Source organism: Dromiciops gliroides, chromosome 2 (genome assembly GCF_019393635.1).
Source record: "Dromiciops gliroides isolate mDroGli1 chromosome 2, mDroGli1.pri, whole genome shotgun sequence".
Taxonomy (NCBI): Eukaryota; Metazoa; Chordata; class Mammalia; order Microbiotheria; family Microbiotheriidae; genus Dromiciops; species Dromiciops gliroides.
Window position 1 is genome coordinate 320,898,933 of NC_057862.1, and position 22,174 is coordinate 320,921,106.

Below are 22,174 nucleotides of genomic sequence, written 5' to 3' on the forward strand. Positions count from 1 at the left end.
AGAGAGAGAGAGAGAGAGAGAGAGAGAGAGAAACTACTCTTCTTAGTGACCGAAGTCCCAAAGAATACTTTGTCATCCTCCTGTGGTCACTACCACCAATGACCTTAGATTTAATCACTTATAACTAACTACTATCCCAATATTAAAATGGGCTTCTTTACAGGGGTGAGGAGTCCACTTCTTTTATTTTGATATTATGCTTAATAAAATCTAATGAAGCACTTTAAAAATCCTGTACAATATCCCTAAATATCCCACATGCCTTTTCCTATCAATGATCCCAAACTCTCATAAATCCTCTTCTCATCCCACCTTCTCCCAGAGGAACAGAGTAAAACAGAATCTTCCCAAATCAATCTGTGTTTTCCCAAATCCATGAGCAGTGGACGAGATGGGAGAAAGAACGAAAAGAGCAGCAGGAAAGGAAGCGGGCAACGATAGAATAGGAAAAGGAGGGGAAAGAAGAAAATTGAGAAAAAGTAAAGAAAAGGGAGGAACAGGACAGAGGACCAGCTGGCCAGGCTGAGAAAGGTCAGATTGGAAATGGGTGGGGGGAAGGAGGCAGGGGGAGTCTTTGTTTTCTCATTTCAGACTAGAAGGATCTATGATAAGAAGAACCCTTAGCCTTAGCTCCTGTGGCTTTCCTTACCCTCTCCCCCCAGTTCAATAAATGTCTGTTACTCACCAGTTTCAAAGGACGAGGGAGGGGAAGGGTCTCAGGATGGGCGTTACAATCCGAATCCTCCTCAGCTGACTGAGAGACTGCAGGAAGGAACACAAGGCTGACGACTTCTAGTTAGAAGGGGAATTCCCCGAGATAGAGGGAGACAACAGGCAGCCAGCCCCACCAAGCCCAGCTGAGACTCCAGATTCAGCGCTCTTTCTTTCTCTCTCTTACACACACATACACATATACACACATCACAAATACAAACACACTCCCTTTTTTATTAAACAGCTATTGTCGGTCAATTCCCAGATTGGAGGTCACTCCTCTTGGAGGGGGAAGGAGGGGGACTAGTGAGGGAAGGTGGGAAGATGATGATTCAGAAGTTGGATCACAAACTAGGGGGGGGAGAGGAAGGGGGGGAGGGAGGAGAGGAGACTGGCAGAGGTTTCAGACCAGCTCCTCCATCGGGTTATTCCCAGCAGGCTCTGGTTTTGCCTCAGTATGCTGCAAGTGGGGGATTCCAGACTCATCTGGCCTGGTGAGGAAATCTCTCCAGATGCTCAGCTCAGCTTCCTCCTCTTGTTCATTCCCATTTCTCCTGCTCCCACTCTGGAATGTTTCCTGAATGGTAAGTGGAGCTTGATTACTTCCCTATAAATTGGGGATTCTGGAAGGGGTCAGCTTTTGCTCCCTCATTTCAGGGGAAGTGGGGAATCTCCAGTTAATAGTGTAAGGGCCCCTTGAAGGACCCTATGAAAAACCCTTTACTAAACTTTTATTCTGGATTAAATTTATCTCGCTGAAATGCAGAATGTAGCCCCTCAAAAGAGTTTCTCCATCTCTAAATGGGAGGGGGAAATGGGTTGAACTATGATCTCTAAGGATCTTTCCAGTTTAAACAGAACCTGAGTGTTTCTACTGTTTCTACAAAATGCATTTTGCCATAATATAATCAATCAATAAGCACTTATTAAGTGCTTACTATATTCCTTAGAGTCAGGATGTTATAGTGGATGGGAGGGAGGGGCTGGCTTTGAAGCCAAGAAGACCTGGATCTGACACTTATTCTCTGGGTAACCCCGGACAAGTCCTTAGAACTCTAGGCAACTTTCTAAGACGAGAAGTTAAAGAGGTGCTATTCTGTACGGGTAAAAGGAGTTTCCTCCTCTGGGAGTTCCCCATAGCAATGATATCACAGGTTCAGTCCTTAGCCCTATCCCACTATGCTCTAGACACTCAAAATGAAACAGGTCCTGCCCACATGTAGTTTATATTTTACAGAGGAATTAACATGTCCACATATTAGTAAATGAAACGCATGTACAAAGTAAATACAAAATGACTACAGGAAGGCACCATGACTGGGGAGATCAGGACAAGTTCCTAGTAGGAGGTCACTTTTGAGCTGAGCTTCGAAGCAAACTGTTTTCTAAGAGAGACTGGTCAGGAAAGAAAGTGTTCCAGGCATGAGGGACAGTACAAAGGCACGGAGATGCACAAGGAAGGCTAATAAAGCATGATCAATTAGAAAAGATTGGTTGTAGCCAAGTTGTGACAGGCTCTAAAAAAAAAAAAAAGCACAAACTTCCAAAGAGAAGTATTTTATCCTAGAGGCAAGAGGGAAATGCTATTTAATGCCACCTTCTGTCCTTTCACCTCTATTATCTCATTAAAGTATTTCCTTACAACAGTCCTGTAAAGTTCAAAGGCGGGTAATGCGCCCAGTTTACAGGTAAGAACCATGGAGTGGGGAAAATTAAGTAATTTACTCAAGATTATACAGATGAGTCAGGGATAGAGTAGCGACTAGTATTTAGGTTTGCTAATTGCAAGTTATAGAATGTCAGTGATGGGGGTAGGGGACAGTCCAAGCTCATTTTATATATGAGAAATTGAAACCCAGAGAGGGGAAGAGACCTGCCTAAAGTCACACAGCAAATTAGAAGCAAAGCAAAGACTAGAACCCAGATCAGGCCCCTCTTTATCATTTCAGGAAAGATGCAAAATTATATAGTAAATGTGGTATAAATCATTGAACTAGGTCTTAGGAAATGGACTAAATAGATTTCATTAGCAAATACATGTAAAAGCCCACTTCCCAGCAGAGAAGACAAATACACCCCCTACACGTGCGCGCGCGCACGCGCGCGCACACCACACCCACACCCACACCCACACACAAAATAAATAAATAATCCCTTCACACTAAGTACCCAAATTTCCTGAACTTTCACAACTACTAGTGATCTGCTGGTATCCAGGTAGCCACCACTGGAGAATTCAGATGGAGGCTAGACTTGCCCCTCCCTGATTCAGATAAATTATACTTTTTGACTCCAAAGAATGTGACACTCCCATCTAGGACCTCAACCTAGTGGCCTGGGGAAAGGCAGTGGCTAGCTTAAGTGTGTGTCCCTCAAATATCATTAAGGTCTCTTTTCTCTTTGTGTTTCAGAGAGTTGACATTCGGAAAAAATTTCTGATCAAAGCTGTCCATATGGGAAATGGGCTATTTGAAAAAGTTCTTTGGGGGGGGGGGGGCAATGAGAGTTAAGTGACTTTCCTAGGGTCACACAGCTAGTAAGTATCAAGTGTCTGAGGCTGGATTTGAACTTAGGTCCTCCTGAATCCAGGGCTGATGCTTTATCCACTGTGCCACCTAGCTGCCCGCGGAAAAGGTTCTTAAACCTATAATGTCAGATCCAGAAGGGAGCTTAGAACACAGAATACCTGAGCTAGAAGAGAACTTAGAGGCCATCTAAGATAACACTGTCCCACCATCACCACCACCACCCCCTGCTTTGGTTTTTATTCAGTTCCCATCCATCACTGGGGGGTCTTTAAATTACAACTTAAATGAGGTGCTGTACATGAGATTTACTGTTCAGGTGTTGGTTCGACTAAGCATCCTTTGAGATTCTTTCCAACTCTGAGGTTTTCTAATAGTATATGTTTGGAGTTCCCTGTCTTCTAGTTGCCATGGGGAGAGGGCAAGCAAGAAGTAGGAAGAGGAGGTTGGCTAAGCCCCATCACTATTTTGTTGCTGCTGTCACGGAAAAGCTAGTCCAGGGGCAGCTAGGTGGCTCAGTGGATAGAGCACCAGCCCTGGATTCAGGAGGACCTGAGTTCAAATCCAGCCTCAAACACTTAATTACTAGCTGTGTGACCCTGGGCAAGTCACTTAACCCCAATTGCCTCACCAAAAAAAAGAAAGAAAGAAAGAAAGAAAGAAAGAAAGAAAGAAAGAAAGAAAGAAAGAAAGAAAGAAAGAAAGAAAGAAAGAAAGAAAGAAAAGAAAAGCTAGTCCAACTTGTGTAGTTCCTGGCTTCATAACACCTCAAAACTTCCCATAAACCTTCCCTTCCACGAGACTAGGTGCCCAGAAGAAGATGAACTGTGTCGCAGAGAAAAAGTGCCAGTGGTCAGACCTCATCAATGCGTAACGGTTTATCAGAGCTAACAAGAATACCAGGGCTCTAAGGGATCTTAGACCACAGAACATCAGAGATGATGAATACCCTAGAACTTAAAATGTTAAAGCTCAAAAGGGCCTTAAAGACCACCCCTGTCTTATAAATAAGTAAACTGAGGCCTGGGGAAAGGAGAGAAACTTTGTCACAGTCTCAATAAATGATAGACAAGTCTCGAATGCAAGTTTTCAAACTCTAAGCCCTGTTCTCTTCCCACTGTACCACACAGTTGGGTTATTTGGGCCACTATGCTGAACCTGCTACTGCATCTTTAAGCCCCAGATAATCTTCCCTCCTCCATGCTTTCTAAGCCATTTTGCAGGGGAGAATTGTCTCCTTGGGCCCCTTTCCATGTCAAGTACCAGGCTGTAACTTTGGCATCAGCCTCAACAGGCTGCCCAAGCTGACTTCCTGGCTTCTTCACAGCAGAAGGAGAGGGGAAGGAGCATTCTGTTGACGTACCCTGACCTCAGAGAGGAAGCGCTGGTCACCCAGGGGGATTTCCAGAATGCTTAGATCCCAGGACTATGCAAATACTACACTCTAATTACCCTGACCTGAAAGACCTCTGATCCTAAGAGAGGCAGAAAAAGCCTTGGGGAAGAGGCATCAGATCCGAAACCAGGAAAAAGGAAAGAGTGAGAAATGGGATAAGATAAATGGGGCTAGACGGTAAACTCCTCAAAGGAAGGGATAGACTTCTCTTCTCTTTTGTAGAGTGCCTTAAACACTGCCATGGGCAAGAAAAGAGGAAATGAGTTCGACAGAGCAATAGACAGTGTGGCACAATAGGAAGAGCATTGCATTAGGAGTTCAAAAACCTGGGTTTAAATACAGGATCTGCCACTTAACCAGCTGTGTAACCTTCAGCAAGTCACTGTTTTCTTGCCTACAGAATGAAAGCCTTGGGATCTTCCAAACCTGACTTCTTGGGATTTTGAGTGGGCGCAGGGCCACTGAAGAGACACAGGTTGTACTGGTCTGGGAAATATTTTTTACCTGGTTTCACTTTAGGGTTCATTCCCTCAGTTGGAATGTCCTGTAGGGGAATTTTCAAAGGACTTGGAACTCCCCCCCCAAAAAAAAAAAAAAGTAAAACAGAGGTTATTAACCCTTTCCCAGCATGGAGTGGTAGAAAGTTCTCTAGACTAGAGGTCAAGAAGGGTCTTCTGGAACCAGCTCTAACCGGCTTGCAGAGCAGATTGTTAAATTTTCAGCATGATCAGTGTAAGCATTTACACCACAGGAAGTCAGCAAATGCTTAATATGTTGTTTTGTTGATTGCCTACACTTAAGACAGTGTTAATAATACAGATTAAACTTAAAAGTGTGGACATATGTTTTCCCCAATCTCTCTTTCTGGTCTCTCACCCTGCCATACTACTGTGTATATCTAGGGAGAGGAGGCAGTCTGGGTCATATGGAGAAGGGGGTATGGAAATTATTGGTTCAGCTTGGGTTTGGGGGCTCTTTGTAAATTTCAGTCACCCAGCTCTTAGTCACAGCACTCTTAATCTTGACTCACTGATCAGTCATCATATCTATAGATTGCTGTAGCTAGCTTCCCTAAAACGCTGGTCAGAGGAAATAGGGGCTAAGCTTCAGTTAGAAATATGGAGTCCAGGGAGTTGGGGATGGATGAGAATAGGAGTCAGAGGGACAAGTTTGGGTGTAGGGGTAGAATCATCCCAAAGAAAAGTGTTTACCTTAATTATTTTTGGCCAACCAATGTATGGACCTTTAGTTTGCTAAATTAAACAAGGGATAACAGTCTTTGACTAGCTAACTCCACAGTGTTTTTGTCAGGACCAATTAATGGAGTAAAAAAAAATCCTAAATACAATTTGAACTAGGTTTATTCCTATGCTCCCATTCTGGCTTTTGCAATCATGGGCTGAAGACTGAGGAAACACAGCCTTTTCTTTATCTGGAGCAGAGATTCTGCCTGTTATAAACAAAAGAATGAGTGAGTGAGTGAATGAGTGAATGAATGAATGAATGAATGAAAACAACAAAGTAGAGTACTGGACTAGATGACCCCTCTAAGGTCCCTTCTTGCTCTGGCATTTTATGGTCTAAAATGCCTTCTAGCTCTAAGGTTCCTTCCAACTTGAACATTCTATATTCTATGGTACCTTCCAACTGGTATTCTAAGGTGCCTGGAGAGACGGTGCCTGTGGTATACTTGTGGTTGGCTAAGTAACAACCAGTTCTCACCTACCAGCATTCTATAAACAATTGACTTTGCCGGGAGCCATTCTCCATAATTAGTTGCTTTTGTGCTGGAGCTGAATCTCCCCAGCCTACCACCCCCACACATATTTTTCATCTGTGGGGTAGAGAGAATGGGACTGGGGTGTAAAGGAGGTTTCTAAGTTGAGGGGTGGACTTGACCCTTGAGATCTAAAAAAAGAGATTGCCCTTTAGGAAGGGTGGCTTTCACTATGTATTTGGGGGTAGGGTTTGGGGGAATGGGGAGATGAGTATAGCAAAAGCCACAGGGTGACTCAGAAGTGAGGGAAAACACAATTTGTTGCCTTGGGGGCTTCTGGGGGAAAATGTTTGGGAAAGAAGTACAGGCAAACGCTAAATTAATGTGCAAAAACTTGCCCTACTCTCTAAACTCCAAGGGTTCTAAGGGAGGATGAGAGGTTAAGGAAATAAAGGAGGGAACACTACTTCTAGTCTTCTGTTACTAACTAGCTGTGTGATCTTGAGCAAAATTCTGTTGTTTCATCTCTCTTGGACTCAGTTTCCTTTTCTGTATAATGAAAGATTTAGGCCAAATTAAACACTAGTATTCTCATATTTCCCCTTTTAGGTTGTGATAGAACCACTCTAGTACTCCAGGCAGCTAGCCGGCACAGTGGATAAAGCGAAGCATCTAGAGTCAGGAAGACCTGAGTTCAAATACTACCTCAGACCCTTAATAGCTGTGTGACCCCGGGCAAGTCACTTAAGTCACTTAACTCTATCTCAGTTGTTTCGTCTGTAAAATGTGGATAACAAATAGTACCTGCCTCATAGGAATGTTGTGAGGATCAAAAGAGATAACGCTTGTTAAATGAATTGCAAACCTTGAAATGTGCTGTAAATTCTAGCTATTATTGCTCTGCTGATTCCCTTTCCTTTAATGAAAGACTCTACAACCTTTTCCTCAGAGCCCAGATCTTTTTTTGTTTTTTTGTTTTAGTGAGGCAGTTGGGGTTAAGTGACTTGCCCAGGGTCACACAGCTAGTAAGTGTTAAGTGTCTGAGGCCTGATTTGAACTCAGGTACTCCTGACTCCAGGGACGGTGCTCTATCCACTGCGCCACCTAGCTGCCCCAGAGCCCAGATCTTCTTAAACACAAAAGCAATCTCTGGCCCTCATGTCATGCTGGAGCTGCTAAACCTTCTCTCGGCATTCTGTTTGTGTCTATAGCTGATGGGGGTGGTGGGGGGGGTGGGGTGGCTGTGAGGAATGGAGTGGCTCCCATGGACAGTGTTATTGGGGAAATTCGAGGTTAGCTCATTTCATTTTGGGTAAAGGAGAGGAAGTGAAGATGAACACTAGAGTTTGGACTTGCTTTTGACCAATAAGAAGGAAGGAACAAGTTGAACTAGAGAGGAAAGTATAATTGCTTATCTTCACAGTTGCTATCTTAAGAATTTATGGAGTCTGGGGCAGCTAGGTGGCACAGTGGGATAGAGCGCTGGCCCTGGAGTCAGGAGGACCTGAGTTCAAATCCGACCTCAGACACTTGACACTTACTAGCTGTGTGACCCTGGGCAATTCACTTAACCCCAATTGCCTCACCAAAAAAAAAAAAAAATTTATGGAGTCAGGAAGACTTACCTTCCTGAAGTCAAATCTGGCCTCAGATACTTACTAATTGTGTGACTCTGGGCACGTCACTTAACTCTTGTTTGTCTCAAGTTTCCTCATCTGTACAAATGAGCTGGAGAAGGAAATGGCAAACCACTTCAGTGTCTTTGCCAAGAAAACCCCAAATGTGGTCACAAAGAGTCAGACACTGAAAAAAAATGACTGAAGAACAAAATGTGTGTGTGTGTGTGTGTGTGTGTGTGTGTGTGTGTGAGTATGTGTGTAAGGCAGGGGGTAGGGGTATGTGGAGGGGAGTTCAAGGAGTTGAGAGGAAGGAAAGATAATTCCCCATGGCCCAAAATTCTAGAGGGAACATTTAGTGTTGCACAGTGCAAAGCATATTAGCATTGGAATCAGAGTCCCCAGGGTCTGAATCCTGGTTTGCAGGTTACTAGCTGTGTGACCTTGTACAAATCTCCTGGGCCTCTATTTCATCTCTCAAATAAGAAGATTGGACTAGTGACCTCTAAGATCCCTTCCAGTTCTAACTCTGTGACCCAATCAGGTGCTCAGGAGAGATGGATAATCTGGAAAAAAAAAATCGGTCATTGTGATTGCTATGATTTTGATGAAGGAGGGAGGATCAGCCTGGTGCATGGGGGAACTCATCCATGAGCTCAGATTTAAAACTAGCATGGTCTTATAAGAAAAGTGTTAGGAAGAACTTTCTTAGCTATGTTAAGTTGAGGGAGAACGTAAGATCAATGACTCACTGCCCAAGGTATATAGTCAATGATAACAGACAAGAGAAGAAAAGCAATACTACTCAACTATTACATTACTTCTGTTTACAAGGAGATCATCTTCAAGAGGGGAAGTATAGAAAAAAAAATGCTTCACGGGAATTGAGACCTAAGATAAGAGATAATAAGAGAACAAGCACTAAGCTGCCTTCACCAAATTCAAGTCAACACAGGGGCAGCTAGGTGGCGCAGTGGATAGAGCATCGGCCCTGGAGTCAGGAGGACCTGAGTTCAAATCTGGCCTCAGACACTTGACACGTACTAGCTGTGTGACTTTGGGCAAGTCACTTAACCCCAATTGCCTCACCCCCCCCAAAAAAAAATTCAAGCCACATGACCTGTGTGATCTTGGGAGAGTTAACTTCCACTGGGCTTCTGGCTCCTCATCTTTAGAAGGGGTTACACTAGATGGTCTCTGTTGTTCCTTCCAGCTCTAAAATGTGATGACCCTCTGAACTATATCCCATGGCACTAAAAAATCTGGAGCTATCAATAAGGTTTCTAAGCTACTCTTCATGAGCTTTGGAAATCAGAGAGGATGCTAGAGGTGATGCAGGACTAGAAAACAAGCAAGTTCTCTGATTTCAAGAGGGTGGAAGGTCTTCAAGCTACAGCCCAAAGAGCTTGATGACAGTTCTTGGGAAATTCATAAAGGTTTGAACTCAGATGGTTTGTAAGGACTTAGAAAGGCTATAAGGGAACATGGGTTCAATAAGAGCAGGTTATACCAGACTAACCTCATTTCCTTTTGGACAAGGTCACTAGACTGGTAGATCCGGGAAATGCATATACTTAGTGTACTTAGATTTCAGCAAGGTGTTTGACAATCTTTCACTGTGGCCATGTGAACAAGATTGATAGATGCAGTCTGGATAGCAGTGGTTAGAGTCTTGTTTGCAGGTTCTTATCACACCATTCCATCTTCTATCTCCATGTCAGTTGTTTAGGCTATGCCCCATACCTATAATATATTCCCTCCTCAGCTGTGCTTCTTAGAATCCCTAGTTTCTTTCTACAGTCAGCTCAAACTCTACCTCCCACAGCAGGCCTCTCCTGATTAGCCCCCTCCTCCTCCACTACTATTAGTATCTTCCTCCTAAAATTATATCGTATTTATTTGGTATACACTTATATGTGTACATGTGTCTTCCTGTTAGAATGTAAGCTCCTCAAGGGAAGAGATTATTTCATTTGTCTTTGTATCCCTTGTTGTTGTTGTTTGTCCTTCGTGACATCGAGGTGATGTCATGACTTGCAGTGAGTTGGATTTAAGTAAGAGGGTTGTGCAAAGTCAACAACCTCACTCTCTCTTTCAGAGCCATCTGGGTCCAGTGGCATGATATATATCAGAATGACAGTAAATGACCCTGGATATTTGAGGCAATTGGGGTTAAGTGACTTTCTCAAGGTCATATTAGCTAGTGTCTGAGGTCAAATTTGAATTCAGGTACTCCCAACGTCAGGGCCAGTGCTCTATTGCGCCACCTGGCTTTCCATTTTTGTATCCCTAGCACCTGGCTGAACAACTGGACCCATTGTGATTGATTATCAAACTGGAGGTCTCTAGTGGTAGCCACAAGTCCCTTTGCTTGGCCTTATTTTGAGTTACGTTTTTATCAGTGACTTAGATGAAGGCATAAGTGTCATGAAATAATCTGTATCATATTATTTATCTAACTTTTATATAGCACTCTAAGTTTTGAAAAGCACTTTACATAAATTATCTCATTTGATGCTCACAACACCCTATCAGGTAGGCATTTTTGTTATTCTTGTTTTACAGATGAGGCAACTGAGGCTGACAAAGGATATGACTTGCCCAGCATCATGTAGCTTGTGTCTGAAGGCAGGATTTAAATTCAGATATTTGACACCTACATCAGTACTCTATCAGTAGATAGAATATCCATTTAGCTATCCTATATGCATTTGCATATTTATTCACTACATAGACAACACAAAACTAAGGAGGGATAACTAATACATTGAATGATTTTTTAAAAGAGGATTATAAAATCCTTCACTTGAGTTAAAAAAAAAAACACTTTAGAATTATAGGATACATGTGGCTAGATTACCAGTCCTATGTGGGAAAAAATGTAGAAGATCAGTGAGGCAAGAGTGTGATCCAACAAAGAAGCTTATAGGATTTTTGGATGGAAAAAAAGATAGTCTTACAGAATGAGGGAAGTTATGGTCTTGTTGTGTACTGTCTTCTGAGTAGATCACATCTAACTGTAGTATGGTGAATTCTAGCAATGAATTTTAGGAAAGCATTAAAGAGCTAGAAAGCATCAGAGGATAGGATACTGAGGTGAATCTAAATATGTGGATGAGTTGAAGGAAAGAAGGATGTTTAGTCTAGAGGTTTAGGGGACATTTGATAATTGTCTTCAAATATTAAAAAAACTGTTAAATAAGTTTTAATTTTAAACTTGTTCTGCTTGTCCTCAAAAAAACAGAACTGTGAGCAAAGGGTGGAAATAAAGGCAGATTTTATGTCAATTAAGATGACTTACACCAAGTCCTTCCTATTCCAATGCGTCATCATGTTATAGAAGTAATTCCAGGTTCAGTTGTAGCTACTATTTTTACTTTTATGTTTTAGCAAATATATTTGCCAAGAACTAATTGTGTTAATTAGAAGATTGTTAATGGGAAGCAAACTGGTGGGGGCTCACAAGCTATAGTGTTTGGAATGTTGATTCATTGGATTGCTTGTAGAATCCAAGTTAGCAGGCACCCTATAGGGACCCCAACAAAAAGTGCCAGTAAAACTTTGAGGAATATTCCAGAAGGGGTGAAAAAGAAAGAAGGAAATTAAAGCTAAATGGAAGGATATATCACAGATTTTCCTTGAGAAACACATGAAGAAATTGGAAGAAGAAATTTTCATGCATCCAAAGATATAAATACTGTCTTTTCCCTGGGACATTGTCATCTTGTAGCAAATCTTGTATATGTTCATGATGAGTATTTGCAAAAAAGATCACCATGAAAATAATTTTAGCTTATGCACTAATATCTACTATAAAGGTTGAAGAAGCCACCCCCAAATAATATGAAGATTCAGTAATTTGGTAATACTTCAAATTAATTAATATATATTTTGATTATTGTGTGACTTCAATGCATATGTTGGAATAGGTGGGGCTTATGTTAAACATACTGGGAAATTGGACCTGGAATAAGGCATGAGAGAGGCCAATGTCTTATAGGCTACACAGAAACCTCAGGTTTACATATCATTAATATTTTTCTTTGAAAAAAGAATTGCCAGGTCAGGGGCCAGCAAGCATTGCCCTATATGCTATATCCAGAAAAACTGCTATGGCCTGCAAGCTAAGAATGGTCTTTATATTTTTACATTTACAAATATTATTTTTACAAAAATTTTTACAAATTTACATTTATAAAGCTCATCTTTTTTAAAACCAGTGAGCCATATTTGGCCCATGGAACATAGTTTGCCAAACCCCTGTTCTAGGCTATAGGCATGGCAAATACTAAATAATACCATTAAAAAAAAAACAAAATTGATTATATTTTGACAGGAAATGATTCATTATTGATATAGGAGTTATTCTTGAATCATCTATATACTGCTAGAGCAAAGACCAAAAATATTAAAGGTAGAATAAAAATTAAAAAGACATGAAATCTACAAATGAAAATTTTAGTTATGGTATTCAAATGAAATGCCAATTATGAAAAAATGAGATATGAAATGGGGAAAAGGCACAGAATATGATAATTATGTATAGCAGTTTAACTGATGAATAAATTACTATTTTTTAAAAAGAGGCTAAAATCACCTTATAAAGTACTCTAATCAGCAAATGTTTTGGTTTACTTCCAACATGGAGTTAAGGGTGATAGGATAGCCAAGTAGAATGCCAGTTTAGAATATAAAGTCTCTTGTAAAATAATTTGAAGATGATGCAAGATTATCAGCATTATCACCTCTCAAAACTGTAAAACTGTTTTAGGGGTAAAACTAGTTTAAAGAAAGCTGAGCAGAAGACCCAGCTAAGCTATCAGAGGATAAAAATTTAGGATAGAGGGCAGCTACATGGCACAGTAGATGAAACACTGGACCTGGATTCAGGAGGACAATGAGTTCAAATTCGGCCTCAGACACTTGACACTTACTAGCTGTGTGGACCTTGGGCAAGTCACTTAACCCTCACTGTCCCCGCAGAAAAAGAAATTCTTTTTAAAATTAGGATAAAAAATGGAAGGAGGATAACAGAAGTAAAAAGGAAGAGCTCTACAATGAATGTTTATAATCAAATTGTGCTTGTAAAGGAGAAATAAATACATACACCACAAATAAAAAAATCCAAAAATAGAAAAAGCAGATGAATCAAGCCAAGTATATACAGAGGAGTTCCATGCCAACAGAGACAATTGTAAGGGTGGAATTCACACAATATTTTAAAGAGAGGAAGATATTAAAGGTGTGGAGGAAAATAGCGGACTTTATTAATACCTCCCCAACTGACAATAAAGAAACTACCAATTTTTTGGCCTATTTTCCCATCTAAATAAAATTCTTAAGAGAGTTAGCTACATTATATTTTTAAGCTACCTTAATATTAAGGGCATCTTTGATGAGGCTATCAGTAGGGAAGATGCAAGCTTATCCAAGTGTTATTAGCACAGGAGACCATGTCTTTGTCATCAAATAACTAACTGAAAGATTAAAAAAAATACAAGACTCCACTGTACTTATTATTTATTGATTATAAGAAGCATTTGATTTGGTTGTTTAAAGACTTCTCCAGTGAGTGTCTTCTATCCAAAACATCATATTATTCAAAATTCCTAAAAATTATCTGAGAGAACTTTGTTCATTGAATTTCTGATCACAAAGATCAGGTAGTTATAAAACTAGGATATGTATTCTTGCCAAAAGTATTAACCACTGACATGGGAGGAGGTATAGCCCAGAGTCCAAGTTGAAGAAGAATTCCCTATGGATTTGGGGAAAGACACTGTGCTGGTTGCATTGAGTCCCAAAACATTGTAGAACCTTATGCAAGAGATCTGTAAACACTCCTAAAAGTTTCACCTAATCATCCACATAGGAAAAAACAAGTGGATGAAGACTAAGGGTTATTGTACAAATTACTATGTATATAGATGGAGGCTAATACAATAATCGAGGAGAGAAGTGTTCAGGTCTACAATCTATAGAACTCATCCATCAGTATATATTTCTTGGGCAGATTAGTACAAATGAACAATGAGTTGGGCCTGAATTTAAACAGAAGAGTGGGCTGGATTACCTTTGGGCAATTGGGAAAGTCCTTCAATGACCCCAATCTTCTCCCAAAAGCAAAGGCCCATCTTCTTAAAACCAGCATTCAAATGGTGTTGTATGGCTACAAGTCATGGTTACTTCAGCCTTCAAAGAATTAAAAATGAGAGCAGTGGAGAAGCACAACAGTGAATGTGTGCAAGTTTCCATATATAACAGAGAACTTTGAAGAACCAGTGTAAAGAATGCCAACAGAGAATTGTATGACCAGAAGAAAAAGAGCTGGTAACATGTCAAGAGTGAGGGACAGCCCAGGTGTTCCACCAGTATTGGCCATCATCTGGTGAATCCAATGGAGACTGTGGACAAGAGACAACCAGAACGGGCAGGTATGAATAAATGGAAATCTGCATCCCTGGAGAAAGATCACCACTTATAGAATCACTGATCCACTTAAGTATGAGGAGCAACTTCCCAGCACTGAAAACTATCTAAAAATGGATTGGATTGCCTTGGGAAGTTGTCATTTTCTTTCACTAGACATCCTGGAGTAGATGCTAAATGACATTTGTCATTAGAAGGAATTCCTTCTTCATATGGGAATTGGACTTGATGACTGCTATGAATATTATGATTCTATAACCTCCCCCAAAAAGGCTAAGGATGTCCAAGAGGACAGGTACTGGGGAAATGAAGAGGAAGGGAGTATAAAAATTAAGCTACTATCTGTTTCCTCTCCCCTAATTAGATAGCAGCTTCTCTTGAACCTTTTCTTTATAGAGATTCACCCTGGGGGCAGCTAGGTGGTGCAATGGATAGAGCACTGGCCCTGGAGTCAGGAGTACCTGAGTTCAAATCCGGCCTGAGACACTTAACACTTACTAGCTGTGTGACCCTGGGCAAGTCACTTAACCCCCATTGCCCCTCAATAAAAAAAGAAAAAAGAGATTCACCCTAAAGTTGTGGGAAGATAGAGGTTGGGGGAAAAGAAAGAAAAAACTATGTTTAATTATAGTCTCTCCCCCTTCTTGTTAACCATTAAGAACACAAAGGATGAGAAGATGTCTCTTAAAAATTCACCCTTCAAAAAAAAATTCATCCTTCTTTCAATGCCTAGGTTAAATCCCTTTCGTTATCTCATCTCTCTCATTCTCCCCTCCTCCATATCAGATTAGATGCCAGGCTCAGTTGATTCTCCCACTCAACAAATCTTACATGTTTCCATTCTCTCTACTCACTACAACTACCACACTAGTTCGCACCCTCATCACCTCCCGTCTGAACTATCACAATGGCCTCCTAATAAGTCTCTCTGCATCGTTTCTCTCCTCTCCAGTTCATCTCCATCCAGCCGCCAACAAGATTTTCTTCAAGTACAGGTCTGACCATGCCACTTGCCCTGCTCGGGTTTTAGTAGATCCTTAATACAATAAAATACAAAATCTTTTGTTAGCATCTGAAACCCTTCACAATAAGTTCCAGCTTGTCTTTTGGGGTTAGTAACACAATGGTTCTCCTCATGTGCTCTACATTCTGATCCAAGTGGCCTATTTGTGGTTCTCTGCACACAACATTCCACCTTTGTGAATGCCTGACTCAGATGGCCTGCATGCTCTTCTTTCTCCCCCTTATCTCTTCAAACCCCCTAGCTTCTGTCAGGTTGAGCTCAAGCAGAGACTCTCTCCCATTAGACCCTTTTTTCTTTCCTTCAGTAGTTTAAAAAAACACCAGGGCAGCTAGGTGGCGCAGTGGATAGAGCACCGGCCTGGAGTCAGGAGGACCTGAGTTCAAATCCAGCCTCAGACACTTAACACTTACCAGCTGTGTGACCCTGTGCTAGTCACTTAACCCCAGTTGCCTCACTAAAAAACAAAAACAAAAAACCCCGCCATTATCCTGTATTGACACATCAGTGAATATATTGCATCCCCCATAGGAATGCTAACTCTTCCACTTCATGAACTGTCTTGTTTCTGAGATGTGAAGGCAAGGGCTGTTTTTGCTTTTCTTTATATCCCCATCACTAAGTGGAGTGCTTGTTATTAGATAAGAGCTTAATGAATGGTTTGCTGACCATCCTTATGCAGGAAGTGCTTAATACATGTTGTTGATTACACATCAGAAAGATGCCTGGATCCAAAGTCAGGGAGAATCTGCTTTTAATCCTAACTTTGAGGTTAAATAACTTTGTGACCATAGGTAAGACTATTTGGCTTCTCAGAACCTGTTTCCTCACAATATGGGACTGTTACTGGTGACCCTAAATCAATTCACTAAGCCATAAAGTCCCATAAGAATGGGAGTTTTATCAGCCTAGCTCACACTGCTCTCTCAGTGAACCATGGCCCCTATCACTTATTTTTGGTACTTTGTGAGCTGTACACAGTACAAGCTACCTTATCTTGTTACCTCTCTCACTCATTTCTCTACCACGAGTCTCCAGGGCAGAAGCCGTGCCTTGTATTTCTTGCTCCCTGACCGGGCTAGAACATAGAACCTACTCAGTACATACTTAGTGAACTGGTTCATCTCTCCATGTCACTGTGAGAGGCCTATTGATTCTCCATTTAAAAGGGCTAAAACTGCAGACTGCGAGGTTCTCTCTGCCAATCTTGGGCTCAAATCATCTAGAGTATCTACCTGATTTATTCTGCTCCCTTTCTTTGCACATTCCCACTCCCCAGGCCTTTCTCTTCAGCATACAAGGATTCCTTTAGTCCAGGTAAAGGCCAAGGCAGCATATACATGAGAAAGGAGCTAGTTGGGTGCAAGTTTTTGCTCTTTATTTACTAACCATACATCTGCTTTTCTTTTTATTCCTAGGGTCACACTCTGATCCACAGTAGGCACTTAATGAATGGTTAAGGAATTTGATTTGCCAGAGTTGTTGCAAATCACTTCTCTTGGTATCAACATGCTGATTTATAAATTGGAATCATAATCCTTGTCCCATTTTCTTCACTGAACTTCCTTAAAAGACCAGAAGGGGCAGCTAAGAGGTGCAGTGGATAGAGCACTGGCCCTGGAGTCAGGAGGACCTGAGTTCAAATGCAGCCTCAGACACTTAACACTTACTAGCTGTGTGACCCTAGGCAAATCACTTAACCCCAATTGCCTCACCAAAAAAAAAAAAAAAAAGACCAGAAAATAGCATGTCTATTTGTTATTACACCCCCCCCACCCCCCGCCAACTCCAGCCCCATCTGACACACAAGACAAATGTAGAAGTTAGAATGTAAGCCTCTTGAGAATAGGGATTTTTTCATTCTTTGGATTTGTGCATGCTCTACCCCCACCCCCAGCACAGTGCCTGGCCTGGAGTAAGCACTTAATAAATGCTTGGTGATGGACTGAATGCTTGGGAACCCACTGATCCATCACTATCTAAACAAATAAAAAAAGCAGCAAGTTCCCTCAACTCTGAAGTCTTGAAGCAAAGGATGGTGGACAGATAGTATAGAAGGGATGCCTGTTCAGTTCTGGATTAGATGTCTTCTGGAGATACCTTGTAACTCAGATTGTGTGACTGGTGTACATTTTATTTGTTTTAGAATACATGGACAGGAGTAACTTCACTGGGTAAAACACGTACCTGAAAGTATCACCCTTTCCTCCTATGGCATTCACAGAAGACAAGACCCAAGTCCCTTCCTCCCCATCTCCAACACCCTCCCCTCCCCACTTGTCTTGGCTGTTCAAGGATCTGTGCTGGCTGTGGTCTCCCTTGAGGACAAGGGCTGGATAGCAAAGGAAGTTTCCCTCCAAAGCCATGGCAGCCCTCTACAACCAACAGGGCAGGCTTTGAATTGGGGACCACTCTCCCTTTCCAGCTAGTCATCTCCTCCACATAGGGCCAGCAAGGCCTTGAGGTAGTCCCCGAGTTGTCACTCTAAGAGCAGAAAGAAAGGACACATTCACAGTGAAAAGCTTTCCCAGGCACCTACCAGGACTGGCCAGCCCACCATCCCTTCAACAGGGCCCCCATCATTTGCTGTAATGGGAATTCCATGCTCTGATAATGATTCGCAGGCGCTAACCTCCCAAGAGCAAGAACACTCTACGTGCCCCTCTGGATATATGATGAACCGTGGAGGGGAAGGACAAAAAGTCATTGGGGCCCAACTCAAAACACCCTCCCTGCTCATCGAGTCTGTCTGATACTGGTCTAGCCCCCTGATATAAGGACTTCTGGATTGTGGTAGGGTCTGCAGTTCCTTCCTCCTTACCTCGATGACATGGTGGAGTGATTTGTCCTATACTTCTCAATGACTCTCGCCTAATGTTTAGCAGGTCAATTTCGCTCCTGGAGACCATGATTCTTGTGAGAGTTTTCTCATCTGTGCCTGCTCCCTGATAGAGCATATATGGGTGGAGATTTACAGTGACAATGTGAGAGAGGGACACACACACACACCCACCTTCATCCAAGCCCACAGGAGGAAATTATGTCTCAGTCTCCCAGTTCTTCCCAAGATGGAACAGATTAATTGGCTTCCATGAGCACTTGGGACATGCTGCTGTTTGGAGCTAGATAGCCCTCTTGGGGAACCACCAAGAACAGACCTGGACCCTTGTCTTCAAGGATCTTAGGATTCTGGGCCTTAGGGATCATCTAGTACAACCTCTTTACTTTTAATAGACAAGGACACTCAGAGGGGAAGCCATTTGTCCAAGAAGCTTATGTCCTCGGACCTTGGTCTAATTCCTAGTGAACACCCAAAAGCCACACAAAATTCTTAGTGAGTGAAGTTAAATGTGGCTGTAACTAACCTTAGAACTATGTCTGCAGACTATAAATACAGGATTACAAAAGGGTCAAACATCAGAAATAGAATGGGGGAGGGGGGAAGATGACAGAAGAGCAATACCTATGACTGCCCTAGGCATCAGCCTGGGTAACACCTGTATTCAGTATACTTTAAAAAAAAAATTTTTTTTTTAATATTTTTTTTTTTAGTGAGGCAATTGGGGTTAAGTGACTTGCCCAGGGTCACACAGCTAGTAAGTGTTAAGTGTCTGAGGCCGGATTTGAACCCAGGTACTCCTGACTCCAGGGCCGGTGCTCCAACCACTGCACCACCTAGCTGCCCCTTCAGTATAATTTTACAGATATTAGAAATTGGTTGAGTTTCCACTGAGTCTATTCCACCGTGCTATACCTGAGCTCTCTGTCTCCATCTCTAAAATTTCCCAGGAAATATTCTCACACTGGCCTTGGGAAAGCATTTTGAGTTTGTGAGCCCTCTTGAAGGAGGCTTGGCGGGTTTTTCCCCTTTGGGGTTTGTCCTCTTTCCTAGACAGGCAACTTTATTGATAGCATCTTTATGAACAGGAGACAATTGACGTCAGAGTGGGGGGATCTGGGAATGAGAGAGGTCTGGGCTGCCTTTTGGTCCATGACTCTAGATGGTCTCAGAAGGAGGAAGGAGTTTACCTTCATGGACTTGTACAGCTTATCAGCAAAGAACAGGGGCTTGTTCTTGACACTCTGGACTAAGGAGAACATAAAGGAAATGTAGTTAGAAATGAGCTTCTCTTATTATTGTATTATCTCCACACAAAGCTACCATTGCCCAGCACCAGCCCTAACAATGACTGTATGCCAGCAGAAATGATCTTTGGCACTGACATCATCCCTCCCAGTGTTTCTCTCCACATCAGGCATCTGTTTTATATCTGCCCCTCCCATTCATAGGGACTTTGATCTCAGCTGACTGTCAACTAATCTTTTCTAAAACCTTAGCTGGTAATTAAAGTGGCATGAGTCCAGGGACATCTGCTTTCTAGTGGGGGGCAAGAATACCATATATCCTTTAAGAGGTAAAAGGATTAAATTCTAGTGGCAGAAATTTTGGCACTCTGATACACAGTAGGGAAGCTATTTTTATGGGGTTGGGGTTTCTCCTAAAAGCATGATATGTACATGACCCCCTGCTGCATCTATAAGGACAGCTGGTCCACAGGGGTGGGGGCAGTACAGTCTGCAAATATGAAGAGGAATTTCATTGGTGCTTACAATGGCTTTGCTGGAAATAGCTTCAAAAATCTTTCCCCAAAGAATGTTTGAAAGCAAGAATGGGCTGAATATCAGAAAGGCAGAGAATAAAAGGAGCTCAGAAACCAGCCCTGGGCCCCACTCCAGTTTACCAACTTCCTTGTATCTTGGGATTACTAGCTGGGTAGGCCCCAGCTTGGGCAGCTCAATGTCCCATGCAATATTCCCAGCACCTAGCACACAGTACCTAGCACATAGTAGGTGCTTAATAAATGCTTGCTGGTTGACTAATTAATCTCTGTCTGTGTTAAAGAACAGAGGGGAATAAAAAAAAAGGAAAGAAAGGGAGGCTGGGCACAGTAAGAGGAAGGAACAGTTGGAGTTTCCATCTTGACTCTTTGACTGGAATTCATTAACAATTACCTTTCATCTCTATTCACTCTGTCCTCCCCATTCACCAAAATATCACAGTGCCTACGTGATCCAAGAACCAGGAAGAGAAGTGGGTGGAAGGAGTGTGGTGTGGAATTGGGTATTTGTAAATGTTTCCTTCCTCCTTTGTTTCTCTTCCTAATTCACTACAGACAAGCAGGGCATCAACTATTTCCTCTTGGGTTCCCATAAACTAAAAATGGCATTTCTCATTAACCTTCAGACCAAATGGACAGAGCTTGGAGGAGATGGAATCTTAATAGGTTACCACAAGCTCCCTCCTGGGCAACAGTCCTGGTCCCCTATCCCACAGTTCCCTCCCCCCCCCCCTCAGCCACTGACCAATAGCCACCAATGCATCCCGAACGTCTCCAGACATCTCTTTCTTAATGGTGTGCTCCACATCATGATTAGTCATCTTGATGAACTCCTGGAAAACTGGAAGTCAAGAAACCCCAGGAGAGGAGGTGAACCCCAAGATCGGCAGAGAGAGGAATCTCACACCCTTTTCTTCCCTGGTTCCGCCCCTCCCAAGGTCCCTCAAAGTCCTAGAATGGTCTCCCAGGACCGTGATGAGGGTGCCATCAAGGGACGTAAGTTCCTAAGTGTTTTGGCCAGGAAAGCAATGATATTTAGGTGAAAAACCACAACCTGGTCAGTGTTCCTCCTAAAATTCTCAGAAATGTGGTCTGAGCAGGGCAGCATACAGTAGAATTTCTTCCCTCCCTTGTCCTGGACACTAGTACTCCATTAATGTGGCCTAGATTAGTTGGGTTTTGGGGCCGCATCAAAATGTCATCAAGGGTGCAAAAATCCCTTCTTCCCTGCTCTATTCCCATGTGTACTTCTGTTTTCCCCCAGTGCCAGCAAGAGGACAAGGGCAGACATTATGGAATGTTTGGAGTGCTAACCTCTCCGGAGGTGCTGGTAACTTCGAGAACCAAGAATACTCATGAAACGTGTCTCCAGAGAAAGTTTGTCGCCACTTGGTCGTTGTGTCTGCTATCTCCTGCAAAGTTGGGGCAAGGGAAAACATAGGTAGGATTGGGTGGATGGGAGGAAATGGGAAGAAGAATCATTATTGTTAACGTTCAATGTTCAAATCCTCTTGTCCAAGGTCTGTGTCTCTATGGGAGAAGTGGGTATAGCCTGTTTGGGAGGGATGGCCCCAGGACCTTGCTTCTTTCCCCAACCCTGGCAGCTCTCCTGCCCTTTGGAATAACCCCCCAATGCTTTCTACTCCCATTCAGGAGCAGAAGATTCCTGGGGAAGAAAGGCTGAGCTGTCCAGGCAGGTACACCAAAAAGGCAGCTGGCCTGGGAGTCTCATGACCAACATTCAGAGATGGCTTTTCTGCCCACTGTTTTCCCCCTCTGTTTATCCCCAGACAAATACCCTTCAAGAGGTTGGTTTGGGTTTTTTTTGGTGGGGGGCACAGGTGATGGGGAGAATTACTAATGAGAGACAGACTGAGAGAGAAGGAGGAGAGAACATCTTAAGGAAGCCTCAACCCAAAAATGACACTCCCCACTGGGCTCAGCACATGCACGCAATCTAGCCAGAATTTCATTCACATGGGGTATTAAAATTATAATAAAATTCAAGACTCACCAAGATTTCTGCAATCACCTGAGAGCAGGGGAGAAGGAAAGAGGGAAGGCAAAGTAAGAGTAAGGTCTGAGAAGACCCCAATTTGGGATGGAGGGGTGGGGGTGGAAGGCACAGATATTGTTT

The 22,174-nt window shown here is 42.4% G+C and overlaps 2 protein-coding genes across 4 annotated transcripts in view; both read right to left on the minus strand.

Annotated features, from left to right (window-relative positions):
- TNIP1 (TNFAIP3 interacting protein 1) overlaps positions 1-15,740 on the minus strand; it is an 83,948-nt gene extending 68,208 nt beyond the window's left edge. Inside the window, exons 1-2 of one of the 3 annotated variants that reach the window (XM_043983926.1) lie at positions 15,276-15,740; positions 686-762 (exon numbers count right to left, since the gene is read on the minus strand). The gene's annotated coding sequence lies outside the window, so the exon portion shown is untranslated. Of the gene's footprint in view, positions 1-685; positions 989-15,275 lie in introns of those variants that run through there. The other 2 variants (XM_043983931.1, XM_043983924.1) reach the window with 2 other exon arrangements.
- Positions 15,741-17,531: 1,791 nt separating this feature from the next.
- ANXA6 (annexin A6) overlaps positions 17,532-22,174 on the minus strand; it is a 64,224-nt gene continuing 59,581 nt past the window's right edge. The window contains 8 exon segments of the mRNA XM_043983933.1: positions 17,532-17,900; positions 18,144-18,146; positions 18,240-18,275; positions 18,277-18,363; positions 19,448-19,506; positions 20,783-20,878; positions 21,352-21,430; positions 21,432-21,449. Coding sequence (XP_043839868.1) covers positions 17,844-17,900; positions 18,144-18,146; positions 18,240-18,275; positions 18,277-18,363; positions 19,448-19,506; positions 20,783-20,878; positions 21,352-21,430; positions 21,432-21,449 — 435 coding nt within the window. The 3' untranslated portion in view covers positions 17,532-17,843.